At 38.7% G+C, this 14,570-nt stretch overlaps 1 protein-coding gene across 9 annotated transcripts in view; it reads left to right on the forward strand.

The window, feature by feature from the left end:
- Positions 1–14,570, forward strand: part of LOC106092407 (FERM, ARHGEF and pleckstrin domain-containing protein 1) — a 265,925-nt gene that overhangs the window by 177,780 nt on the left and 73,575 nt on the right. For all 9 annotated transcript variants that reach the window (XM_059363710.1, XM_059363714.1, XM_059363705.1 and 6 more), the window contains 3 exons: positions 11,409–11,641; positions 13,976–14,197; positions 14,310–14,553. In XM_059363710.1, the coding sequence (XP_059219693.1) occupies positions 11,409–11,641; positions 13,976–14,197; positions 14,310–14,553 (699 nt within the window). The remainder of the gene's footprint in view (positions 1–11,408; positions 11,642–13,975; positions 14,198–14,309; positions 14,554–14,570) is intronic.

Raw genomic sequence — 14,570 nt, forward strand, 5'->3', positions numbered from 1 at the left:
CTCTACTCTACTCTACTCTACTCTACTCTACTCTACTCTACTCTACTCTACTCTACTCTACTCTACTCTACTCTACTCTACTCTACTCTACTCTACTCTACTCTACTCTACTCTACTCTTCTCTACTCTACTCTACTCTACTCTACTCTACTAAACTCTACTCTTCTGTAATCTAATCTACTCTACTCTACTCTTCTTTAATCTAATGTACTCTACTCTACTCTACTCTACTCTACTCTACTCTTCTCTACTCTACTCTACTCTACTCTACTCTACTCTACTCTACTCTACTCTACTCTACTCTACTCTACTCTACTCTACTCTACTCTACTCTACTCTACTCTACTCTACTCTACTCTACTCTACTCTACTCTACTCTACTCTACTCTACTCTACTCTACTCTACTCTACTCTACTCTACTCTACTCTACTCTACTCTACTCTACTCTACTCTACTCTACTCTACTCTACTCTACTCTACTCTACTCTACTCTACTCTACTCTACTCTACTCTACTCTACTCTACTCTACTCTACTCTACTCTACTCTACTCTACTCTACTCTACTCTACTCTACTCTACTCTACTCTACTCTACTCTACTCTACTCTACTCTACTCTACTCTACTCTACTCTACTCTACTCTACTCTACTCTACTCTACTCTACTCTACTCTACTCTACTCTACTCTACTCTACTCTACTCTACTCTTCTTTATTCTACTCTACTCTACCCTACCCTACTCTACTCTACTCTACTCTGCTCTTCTCTACTCTACTCTACTCTACTCTACTCTTCTTTAATCTAATCTACTCTACTCTACTCTACTCTACTCTACTCTACTCTACTCTACTCTACTCTACTCTACTCTAATCTACTCTACTCAACTCTACTCTACTCTACTCTACTCTACTCTACTCTACTCTACTCTACTCTACTCTACTCTACTCTACTCTACTCTACTCTACCCTACTCTACTCTACTCTACTCTACTCTACTCTACTCTACCCTACTCTACTCTACTCTACTCTACTCTACTCTACTCTACTCTACTCTACTCTACTCTACTCTACTCTACTCTACTCTACTCTACTCTACTCTACTCTACTCTACTCTACTCTACTCTACTCTACTCTACTCTACTCTACTCTACTCTACTCTACTCTACTCTACTCTACTCTACTCTACTCTACTCTACTCTACTCTACTCTACTCTACTCTACTCTACTCTACTCTACTCTACTCTACTCTACTCTACTCTACTCTACTCTACTCTACTCTACTCTACTCTACTCTACTCTACTCTACTCTACTCTACTCTACTCTACTCTACTCTACTCTACTCTACTCTACTCTACTCTACTCTACTCTACTCTACTCTACTCTACTCTACTCTACTCTACTCTACTCTACTCTACTCTACTCTACTCTACTCTACTCTACTCTACTCTACTCTACTCTACTCTACTCTACTCTACTCTACTCTACTCTACTCTACTCTACTCTACTCTACTCTTCTCTACTCTACTCTACTCTACTCTACTCTACTAAACTCTACTCTTCTGTAATCTAATCTACTCTACTCTACTCTTCTTTAATCTAATGTACTCTACTCTACTCTACTCTACTCTACTCTACTCTTCTCTACTCTACTCTACTCTACTCTACTCTACTCTACTCTACTCTACTCTACTCTACTCTACTCTACTCTACTCTACTCTACTCTACTCTACTCTACTCTACTCTACTCTACTCTACTCTACTCTACTCTACTCTACTCTACTCTACTCTACTCTACTCTACTCTACTCTACTCTACTCTACTCTACTCTACTCTACTCTACTCTACTCTACTCTACTCTACTCTACTCTACTCTACTCTACTCTACTCTACTCTACTCTACTCTACTCTACTCTACTCTACTCTACTCTACTCTACTCTACTCTACTCTACTCTACTCTACTCTACTCTACTCTACTCTACTCTACTCTACTCTACTCTACTCTACTCTACTCTACTCTACTCTACTCTACTCTACTCTACTCTACTCTACTCTACTCTACTCTACTCTACTCTACTCTACTCTACTCTACTCTACTCTACTCTACTCTACTCTACTCTACTCTACTCTACTCTACTCTACTCTACTCTACTCTACTCTTCTTTATTCTACTCTACTCTACCCTACCCTACTCTACTCTACTCTACTCTACTCTACTCTACTCTACTCTACTCTACTCTACTCTACTCTACTCTACTCTACTCTACTCTACTCTACTCTACTCTACTCTACTCTACTCTACTCTACTCTACTCTACTCTACTCTACTCTACTCTACTCTACTCTACTCTACTCTACTCTACTCTACTCTACTCTACTCTACTCTACTCTACTCTACTCTACTCTACTCTACTCTACTCTACTCTACTCTACTCTACTCTACTCTACTCTACTCTACTCTACTCTACTCTACTCTACTCTACTCTACTCTACTCTACTCTACTCTACTCTACTCTACTCTACTCTACTCTACTCTACTCTACTCTACTCTACTCTACTCTACTCTACTCTACTCTACTCTACTCTACTCTACTCTACTCTACTCTACTCTACTCTACTCTACTCTACTCTACTCTACTCTACTCTACTCTACTCTACTCTACTCTACTCTACTCTACTCTACTCTGCTCTTCTCTACTCTACTCTACTCTACTCTACTCTTCTTTAATCTAATCTACTCTACTCTAATCTACTCTACTCTACTCTACTCTACTCTACTCTACTCTACTCTACTCTACTCTACTCTACTCTAATCTACTCTACTCTACTCTACTCTACTCTACTCTACTCTACTCTACTCTAATCTACTCTACTCTACTCAACTCTACTCTACTCTACTCTACTCTACTCTACTCTACTCTACTCTACTCTACTCTACCCTACTCTACTCTACTCTACTCTACTCTACTCTACTCTACCCTACTCTACTCTACTCTACTCTACTCTACTCTACTCTACTCTACTCTACTCTACTCTACTCTACTCTACTCTACTCTACTCTACTCTACTCTACTCTACTCTTCTTTAATCTAATCTACTCTACTCTACTCTACTCTACTCTACTCTACTCTACTCTACTCTACTCTACTCTACTCTACTCTACTCTACTCTACTCTACTCTTCTCTACTCTACTCTTCTCTACTCTACTCTACTCTACTCTACTCTACTCTACTCTGCTCTACTCTACTCTACTTTACCCTACTCTGCTTTACTCTACTCTATTTTTTCATGTAAACTTTCAGATCATTATTCATAAATTCGCTTTGCATTGGCAACTCTGATTGTCACTCTACTATTTTGGCCAGATGAGAGAAAAAAAACAAAGAAAGAAGACCACACATATACGAACGCAAACACCAGCTAATTGGATTATAAACTATTCTTTAGTTTTTTGTTTGTTTGCCATTCTGTTCTGCCATAGATAAAAGAAACTAAAAAGTGTTATTCTAGAGTTTATCTCAAGTTGGAAGGATACCACACACATATATTTCATTTTGCATTTCAATTATTATCCTTAATGGTTTTGCCTTGCTTGTCGGTAGATGTGGTAGTAAGTCAAGTTAACACCACATGACCACAAATTTCAAATGGGTTGAGATAAAACTTATGCGAAACTTGAACAAAAGAACTTTATCAAGTTCTTGTAGCAATAAAATCAAGGAACTGCACTAATTGTTGGTTATCATTTGATTCATCGCTGAAGACAATAGGAGATATTTCCTGCAATTTATAGAGAATAGTTAAAGTGAATATTTTTCAACAATTAAAGAAGGAGAAGGAGAATTTTGTATATTTTTTTTTGTTAGTTTTTTTGTTATAAATTTCATATGGGCAATCACTGGGCCAAACACACAATTCTTGTGCAATACAATCTTTGACAGAAAGAAACTTATGACTGTATGAAAAATTGTTACAGATAATAAAATTAAATGAATTACATTTAGAAACTTTAGTTATAAAAATATTTTAAAATAGTTGAGAGAATATAATGAAAACTCTCCAAATTATTTTAAGCTATGACCGCATATGTCCATTTTATGAACATAAATTAGTAATCTAAATGGCCCTCCATATACCAGCTATAGTCCCTATATGGTGTGTCAATACAGTCAATACTGCATAACGTTATAGTCACACAGTAGCTGCAGAAGTTTGTTGAATGTTTACCGAAGTACAGGGTGGTTAATTTCTGCATTTGGTTTAAAACATCGCATTAAATATTCCAATCACATCCAATTCGTTGTTTCTGCTAATCCAAGTGGTGTAAACCATGCTTCATGTCAGTGTTGACAATGAAAATATGGTTAAGGTATTGAATTATTATTGCCGGATCAAACAATTCACATTGATTGTGATGTGGTGGTTCAGGTATTACATTGGTGTGGGATTTTTGCACAGGGTGTTTTTTTTTTTTTGGTAGTTAGTAAATATTAAATTAAATATTTAATTGCTTGCTGTAAATTTTTAATTATTTATGAACAGTTATTTGTAAATTGAGTTTAACATGTTCGCCGGAGGCAAAAACACACTTGGGGATATGTGTGGGTATGTCGACTTTATGAAATTTCTTTAGCAAATTCGTTTTGTGATAAGCTTTGAAGAAACATCAATGCGTGTTGAAACGGGGAATTTAACACTTGGTAAAGTCTGACACAATTTTGGAGAGAAATCAGTGCTAAATTCAGTGTTCCTTCCGTTATAGAATCAAACATTACATAGTGCCAATTTGAACAGATCAATAATAACAAACTAAACCATGATAACAACAAATATCTTACAAAACGCGAATAACAAAAAATAAAAGAGAAACATACCCTTTACATCCTAAACCAATAACAACATATCTCTTTGCTCCACACTACAATTAATCCCCAAACAACAGTTCAACCGTGCAGTGGCGCTACCACTCTGCTCTCACTGAGATGACTAGCAGAAGCGAATTTTTAACCTTGCCTATTGTGCAGGAGTCTTCCCGGCGCGTTGGAAGGTTGCGAACGTTCAGCCAATACCCAAGAGGGGTGGGGCAAACAACTTTTGCAAATTATCGGCCAATTGCGATATGCTCCGCTCTCTCCAAAAATATGGAGATCATGGTTAATCACCATCTTGTGTGATATTTAGAGTCTAATGACCTTCTTAGCGACCAACAGTATGGGTTCCGCAAAAATCGCTCTACGGGTGGCCTCATGACACTTTGGTGAGAGTAAGGTTGTGGCTCTGGATATCTCCAAGGCATTTTAAAGGGTCTGGCACGGTGCATTACTATCAAAGCTTGTCGCATTTGGTGTCGGTAAAGCCTTCGTTCGATTTATTTCGAGCTTTCTCAGAGATCGCACTATTCGAGTCGTTATACATGGGTTCTCATCCAATGAGCATAAATTTACCGCAGGTGTACCCCAGGGCTCTGTTCTTTCTCCTCTTCTTATTTTCATCAAAGATCTGTTGAGTCAGACATCGAATCCGATCTTCTCATTTGTGAATGGCAGTAATCTCTGTCATTCGTACTCATTCGACCATGAGGACAAGAGGCGGGTTATGGATGATACACTCTGCCTGGATTTAATGGCCATTTCTGAGTGGGGTCGAATGAATCGAATAGATTTTAATGCACGACTCTGTGCTGCTTGTTGCCACACAAACAATTCGCTGACCCATTACGATCATCTTTGTCTATTAACAGTATAGATGTTGAGCAATCAAAAGCTCTTGATGTTCTGGGTACGAAAATACACAGTGATGTCCTTTGGGCTAAACATGTATTTGATGTGTCGAAAGAAACATTCAATTGTTTAGGCTTCCCTAAACGGCGTAAGAATTACTTCACTCCGTCTGATCTTCTTAACATCCACACCACTTTCATAAGGTGGTCTATGTTATATAAGTAAACGAATAAAAAATATCTTTTAGTTGTCCAATATATTCTTTTAAGGTACCAATTAAATCACAATTAGTACGTTTTCTTTCACATGTCGTTTTTTTGACAAGACTGCGTTATGGTTCGACAACTTGATTAATTTTAGCACTCCCATTTCGATGTAGGAGAAGATAAACTATTTCGTACTATTTTGCACTTTTTGGCACCAAAATGTAAAAATTTTAAATTGATCATTTAGTCACCCATTATCTATTTATTTCCTTCTTTACCTGCATGCCAAATTTGAGACTTCCAGTTCCACCTGTAAAGAAAGTATCAAATGGTACTAATATTAGTTCCAAAACGTACGAATTGTAAAAAGATCATAGGCAGCCATCATATTTTTCCTAGTTGTACCTGCATGCCACATTTCAGACCTCTAGCATGGAGCTGTAAAGAAAGTACCAAATGGTACCAATTGCGGTACTAAACATACGTTTCCCAGTACTATCTTTTCTATTTGCTTTTCACTCTCATCCTTTTGCACCAGATGTAGTTTAAGCCAAATTTCAAAATTCTGCGTCTATTCATCCGCCCTGTACAAAATTCACCCATTTCGTACCTTTTTGGTACATTTTTTAAAGTACAAATTTAGAAATGTACAAATTTCCAAGAACTCTTATAGCCACCCAAAAAAGGTTGCCATATTGTAAAAAAGTTCCAAAATTCAGAGTTCTAGTTCAATTTACAAAGAAAGTACCAAATAGTACCAATTGCGATACTAAAGTACTATTTCACACTTCCCGTTACGATTTTCCAAAACTTTTTACCAATCTTTATTTTTTCGAGACGCTCTTTAATTTGAGCCCAAGAACATAATTCTAGCTCTTTCTAAATATGTACCATTTCGTACTTTTTGGTAATTTTTAGTACCTTAGCGTACGAATACCACCAAATCCAGTCTTATCCCGTGCTTATGACCCAAGACCAACATTCATGCCAAATTTATGAGTACAAATTTAGAAATGTACAAATTTCCAAGAACTCTTATAGCCACCCAAAAAAGGTTGCCATATTGTAAAAAAGTTCCAAAATTCAGAGTTCTAGTTCAATTTACAAAGAAAGTACCAAATAGTACCAATTGCGATACTAAAGTACTATTTCACACTTCCCGTTACGATTTTCCAAAACTTTTTACCAATCTTTATTTTTTCGAGACGCTCTTTAATTTGAGCCCAAGAACATAATTCTAGCTCTTTCTAAATATGTACCTTTTCGTACTTTTTGGTAATTTTTAGTACCTTAGCGTACGAATACCACCAAATCCAGTCTTATCCCGTGCTTATGACCCAAGGCCAATATTCATGCAAAATTTATGATTATTACCCAATTTCTCTGTAATTTGGCACAACGACTTGTACTAGGCCTTTCGAAATTCTTGCTAAGTATGGTCTCCAGATTTAAGGTCTTGGTCCCATTAAAGCCGTATTTATTGCCTGATTTCGCTGTAATTTGACCCGGCGAGTTGTATTAGGCCTTCAATAACCTTGCTGAGCATGGCTTAAATCAGATTATATTTGGATATAGCTGTCTTATACACTAATCTCCCGATTTAAGGTCTTGGATCATAGCAGGCGCATTTATTTCCCTTTTTTCGCTGATATTTAGCACAGTGAGTCGTGCTAGGCCTCTCAATATTCGTAACAAGTATGGTCTAGGTCAGAGTACATTTGGATATGCTCCCTATTTGAGGTCTTGGGCCCATAACAGACACATTTAATGCCCGATTTCGCTGAAATCCAGTACAGAGAGTTATGTTAGAACCCTTGACATCTGCAACGAGTATGGTTCAGATTGGACTATATTTGGGTAGGAAATATTTGTCTCAAAATAATTTTAATTAATAAATTTTATTAAAATTTTTAAAAATCAATTGAAAAACTAAATTTTTCCACAAAAAAGTTTACTCAAAATATTTCTCCTCTTGTCTCCTTCAATAAATCCCAATTAACGTCACACCACAATCCATCGTCATGACTGTATCCATTCATTGATTCATTCATACATTCGATATTGATTGACCACTTGAACATATGGCCGGCCATGTACTACGAATCTAAACCACAGTCACAGTGATTGAAAAAACTGATGCCAATATGATATGCACCACATACATGCGTATACACCATTGAAAAGCACCACCATTGAGCAAATTGACCCAAATTGTTGGAAAAACTAAAAACAAGCAAGACATTAATTGCCATCGAACACGTAAACCCGACATTTTAGTCATTTAGAATGGTTTTTTGAAATAAAGAACCTTTTTTGAATTTGAAGAATTTTTTGATTTTATTTCTTATGCTCATAATCTCGGCCGATATCTTGAGCCCTCTTGGTGGGGGGTCTGCCTTGTGAAATCTTTTACATTCAATTTATTTTCATTATTATTTACATGTTTAATGTTTCTACTGCTCACAGTTCGATTAATAAATTGAAGCAATTGAGTGCAAATTGATTAGGAGGACAACGCATCATTGCATTGCATTGGAATGCAATGACGTATGCCCTTGTTTTGTAGTTTGGAATAATTGATGTAAACGATTATTACCACATATTGGAGAGATACATGCAAAGAATAAAAAAAAAACTATAAATGAAAAATATTGGTTGCCCAAAAAGTAATTGCGGATTTTTTAAAAGAAAGTGAATGCATTTTTAATAAAACTCAAATATACTTTTTTTATACTTTTTTTTCTAAAGCAAGCTAAAAGTAACAGCTGATAACTAACAGAAGAAAGAATGCAATTACAGAGTCACAATCTGTGAAAAAATTTGTCAACGCCGACTATATGAAAAATCCGCAACTACTTTTTGGGCAACCCATATTAATAAAATATTTTATAAGCGAAACCAAAGCATTTATGTTAATAGGAGTCTTACAAATATCATAATTTGTCATAAACGCCTGAACTTTACCTTCTCACTAGAGGGTCCCAATATTTCAGGGGAATATTCCGCAGCGCAGAGGTTGGTATATGCGGCAACCGGTTAGTCTCACTTAGCCGTTTCGCCCATTGTGATACCACACGAACAGAAGAAGAAAGATGCCTTCTAGTTCCTACCGTTGACGCATCCAGATTGCTTTAAAAAGCCCAAAACCTTGCGAATGTTCACATCCGCTAAATCAGACAGGTTCTCAAAGGAATGACAACTAAAGTGGAACTCCTTCTGACTGTTAGTTCGGAACACACGCACAGAAGAACTGCCATGTCATCGCGTATGCTGATGAGATGGCAATTGCGGCAAGGGGAAAGTTTCCCAGTATTCTAAGAGATATACTTCAGAAAGCTCTACGTGCAACAGCAAAGTGGGCTACCGAAAGTGATCTAGGTATAAATCCGTGCAAGACAGAAGTAGTTCTTTTCAGCAGGAAATACAAGTTGTCTACAGTGGAACCAGTCTCCTTGGGAGGAGAGAAATTTGCATTCACAGAAAGCGTTTGGCCGGACAGGAAATTGAAGTTCAAATCCAACATTTTCGAAATGGCAAGAAAGGCAACTCTTGCCCCATACTGCTGCAAGAGACTCAATGAAAAAAGTTGGGGATTTAGTACGCGTATCATGCATGGTGCATATGCTGCAGTTGTCAGACCTATAATGCTATATGGTATTGTAGTCTGGTGGATGGCGCTTCAAAAGTCCACCTACTGTTCAATACTAAAACGGATCCAAAGGAAGGCTTTGTTTATGCATCACAGCCGCACTGAGGACGACGCCATCTGATGCAGTGAATTTAATGCTACATCTTATGCCTCTGGACAGCGACCACTGCCGTGAGGTTAAGGGGGCTTTCTCATTAGTCATGTGGCGCCTACGGACACTGTATTGTCATTGATACAATATCCGATGTTCCAGGCAGCGTGGATAACACCCCACCTGAGCCGCTTTTTTTTGATAAAAAAGTACTTTACCACTATTCCTGATAAAACCGATTGGAACTACGATATCCCTAGTAATAGAAGTTACATAGACTTCTATACGGATGATTCCAAACTAAAGGACCAGATGGGCTTTGGATATCTATATCAGAACCTGTCTGATTGAGCGAATGTTCACATCCGCTAAATCAACAGTCAGAACTCCTTCTAACTGCTAATGAGGAACACACACACAGAAGGTGTTCTATAGTCGTCTCTTCATCTTCGATGTCCACACAAAAATGGCAAAGATGCTAGTTTTAAGCTCAATTATAAGGGGGCCTCCTTTTTATAGCCAAGTCTGAACGGCGTGCCGCAGTGCGACACCTCTTTGGAGAGAAGTTTTACATGGCATAGTACCTCACAAATGTAGCCAGCATTAGGACGAGAAAAACACCGTTGAAAATTTTTTCTGATGGTCTCGCCAAGATTCGAACCCAGGCGTTCAGAGTCATAGGCGAACATGCTAATCTCTGCGCTACGGTAGCCTCCATGTCCTCGATATCCTCACTTACTTTACTTTACTTTAATTGGCTATGACAGAATATTTGTTCCACTAGCCGAACTTAGAATAGCGTTCCAAGCGCCTCGATCTTCTGCGTTCATTATAAAATCTCTGACACCAAATTTCGAGATGTCTCGCACCACTTGATCTTTCCATCGGGCTTTTGGTCTTCCCGGTTTGCGTGTACCACCATGTTTGCCTTCAAAAGACTTCTTTGCTGGAGCTTCTTCATCCATTGTGACAACATGACCTAGCCAACGCAGCCTTTGTATTTTACAAAGAATCTTTCTCTCAAATACTCCAAGGGACTGCTCATCTGCTCTCACAAGTACCCATGCTTTAGAACCATATGACAACACGGGTAGTATCAGTGTCTTGTATAGTATAATCTTCGTCTGCCGAGAGGTGGCCTTGTTTCGATATCCTCTCAGCTTCTGCAAAAGTCGTTGCTGGCAACCTTCAGTCTGTCTGCATGTTTTCCGATTAGACAGTGACCTGTCATGACGGACCCAATGACTGAGACGTCTGTTCTAGCCAATGACAGCAACGCGGTAGACCTCTTCAAGTCTAGATTAGGCCACATAGTTTTGGAATGCTCACATATCCCTCTTTGTGAACATCTATCATTCGACCTGATCCTGAAAACTTTGATTACATGTCGTCAGAGGCATGCCCACAGATTCCACTGTCCCTGGAATGTGTAGAGTAGTTCCTAGTCTTGCAAGCTCGTTCGCTTTACAATTCCCTGGGATATCTCTGTAGCCCGGCACCCAGGGGCCAGGGGCGTATCAGAAAAACGTTCTCCAGGGATTTAATGGCTGTCTGAGATGATATTTATGGCAATCATCGTTATGACATTATAGCTTAGCCATTCCACCGCTACCTTAGTAGCAAGGATCTCCGCTGGATGCACACTGCAGTGGTCGGGTAATTTATTTATGATTTTTTTTTTGACATTTTTTTTAATTTGTTTTTTTTTTATTAATAATATTTTTTTCTTATTTTTCTTTGCAGGCTAAAGCTTTAGGTCGCGTACTATTTGATCAAGTATGTCGACAATTAAATCTACTGGAATCCGATTATTTCGGCCTGGAATATCAAGAGAAAGCGACACAAACCAAATATTGGCTAGATCTGGAGAAGTCACTCAATCGCCAGGTTGGCCTATCCCTCATAGATCCTATGCTAAGATTTTGCGTTAAATTTTATACACCCGATCCATCACAGCTAGAGGAGGAGTATACGAGGTAAGTGGTAGAAAAACTTAATAAAACACAAATAAAAACACATAAAGTTCGGCCGGTCGGAGCTATGCATATCCACCACCAAGGATTGCAGTAAAAATTATTAACTCAGTTTGTTTTTAAATTACTTTGAAACATTCAAATAAGTGGTGCAGTTTTTTATTGTCTCAAGAAGTCATATCATATATCGGTTTGTAGACCCCATTCGAAACATACTTGGCACGGATGTTGAAGGTAAAGGTAGGTGGAATGGGTAGCACATCCCGAAAGGTGAGTCCACTCGGAGGCCAGTCCGGCCCATTGTGGCACCCTAGTGAAAAACACGTAAAATAATGCTAAGTTCGACCGGGTCGAAACTTATATACCCTCTACCATAGATCGCATTTGCCAAGTTCTTTGTCCGATATCTCTTTATAGACAAACAAAAGATAATGAATAAGAATTGCCATGCTATTTCAGTTATACCAAACTATGAACCGATTGAGGCCATACTTCGGGTTGGCTGTTGCAGACCAAAGTGGAATATATAAATTGTATAAAATTGTATAAAATTTCAGCCAATTAGGATAAGATTTGTCTCTATAGTGGCTCAAGAAATAAAATTGGGAGATCTCTTCAAATGGGAGCTATATCAAGTTATGAACTAATTCAACTCATATTAAACACGTATGTTAAAGGTCATACAAGAAGTCGTTGTGCAAAATTTAAGCCACATCGGATAAGAATTGCTCCCTCTAGAGGCTCAAGAAGTCAAATAGGGAGATAGGTTTATATTGGAACTATATCAGGCTGTGAATCGATTTGGGGCATACTTGGCGGAGTTGTTGACGGTCAATCCAAAACACTTCATGCCAAATTTCAGCCAAATCGGATAATAATGACGCCCTCTAGCGGCTCAAGAAGTCACGATCTGAGATCGGTTTATATTGGAACTATATCAGGTTGTGAACCGATTTGGACCATACTTGGCATAGTTGTTGGAAGTCAAAATAAATTTGTAGTCAATTGCCCGAAATGTACCGGCCCTAAACTGGAGAATTTGTTACCTGTCACAGGACATATCCTACAAGGAATGAAAAGTTTCAATTGTCATTACTTATGATTCTTAATTTTTTTTTTAAAAGTCGCTTAATTATTGTAAAAATTGCTTACTAATGTTATTTCCCTTAAAAAAATACTTGTAAATTATACTCATACTTTTCGAACTGTCCCAGGGCCTATCCTACGGTGTTAGAATGGTGGCAATTCGTCACTTCGAGCGACAAACCCTTATAAAAGTGATAGGTTTTTTTCAGATAAGGGGACGAGAACCGGTCCCTATCACCAGAGGACCTATCCCGTGACAGGTTTGGGACCTGTCCCATTTCCCGCAGGGAAGATATAGTCCAATATAGCCCATCTTCAAACTATACCTGCCTAGGAATAAAACATAAATCTGTGCCAAGTTTCATGCTCATTATTTTCTTTTTTAAAGACTGATTCAACAGACAGAAGGACGTACAGACCTGGCAATATCGTCTAAGTTTTATTACAACGGCTAAAAACGCTATGTATATGTACTTTATAGGAAGGCCACTGTAGCGCCTACCACGCTGAACACCTGTGTTCGAATCCTGGCGAAAACATCAGACACAATTTTTCAACATCAGATAACTACCGCTATCCCCTCCTAATGCTGGCGACATTTAGGTACTATGCCATGTAAAAACTTTTCTCCAAAGAGGTGTCGCACTGTGGCACGCCGTTCGGATCAGATCTGAGGAGCCTAGCCCTTCCTTCCAACCCCGGGTCGGAGTATTAAGCCGGAGTCTGAGAGCGGTTCAGAGTCGGGGAGCGGTTCGGAGTCGAAGAGCGGTTCGGAGTCAGAGGGCGGTTCGGAGTCGGAGGGCGGTTCAGAGTCGGAGAGCGGTTTGGAGTCGTAGAGCGCTTCTGGGTCGGAGAGCTGTTTGGATTCGAAGAGCTGTTCGGAGTCGGGGCAAGCGTGCTCAACTCCAAACCAAACTCCGACTCAGGGTCAATAGTCCGACTGCGGTCGATTCCGCAGACTCGCCTATAAAATGGAACACCCTTCTCATTGAGCTTAAACTTAAATCTAATAGCACCCATTGATATGTGAGAAATTTGCCTCTGTTCCTTAATGGAATGTTCATGGGCAAATTTGCATACTTTATAGGGTCTTAAAAATAAATATTTTGATGTGAAAAAAGGAATATTCCCCCGCGCTTTGGTGGTGATTACAAAAAAGTCAAAATTTTTCTTTTTGCTCAGAAACTCATGCCGTTCTTTTCTAATATTGTAAATTTCCTAATTCTTCTGCTTTCCCTTCTCTCCCTTTAGGTATCTTTTTTGCCTGCAGGTGAAACGTGATCTAGCCTCTGGTAATCTGCAGTGTAACGAGAATACAGCTGCCCTCATGGCCAGCTACATTGTACAGGCCTCGTGTGGCGATTATGTAGCCGAAGATTATCCCGATCATACGTATTTGTCGTCGTATCGCTTTGTACCAAATCAAGATGCCGCCATGCAAAGAAAAATTATGGAAAATCATAAAAAGCATGTGTAAGTATGCAGAAGGGCGCTGAGAATCAATGTTGAACTGTTTTTGAAGTTTATGGAAACTATTTTGAAATTTATTTTTTGGTTTTTGCTCTTGTTCTTGGATACTTTACAGCGGTCAATCACCAGCCGAAGCAGACTTAAATCTCTTAGAAACAGCTAGACGTTGTGAATTGTATGGCATGAAAATGCATCCAGCCATGGATCATGATGGTATGCCATTGAACCTATCCGTGGCCCATATGGGTATAGCAGTCTTCCAAAATCTAACGCGCATCAATACATTCTCATGGGCTAAAATACGTAAAATATCATTCAAACGTAAACGTTTCCTAGTTAAACTACATCCCGAGGGTTATGTAAGTAGCAGTAGTGA

Source organism: Stomoxys calcitrans, chromosome 2 (assembly GCF_963082655.1).
Source record: "Stomoxys calcitrans chromosome 2, idStoCalc2.1, whole genome shotgun sequence".
NCBI classification, from domain to species: Eukaryota; Metazoa; Arthropoda; class Insecta; order Diptera; family Muscidae; genus Stomoxys; species Stomoxys calcitrans.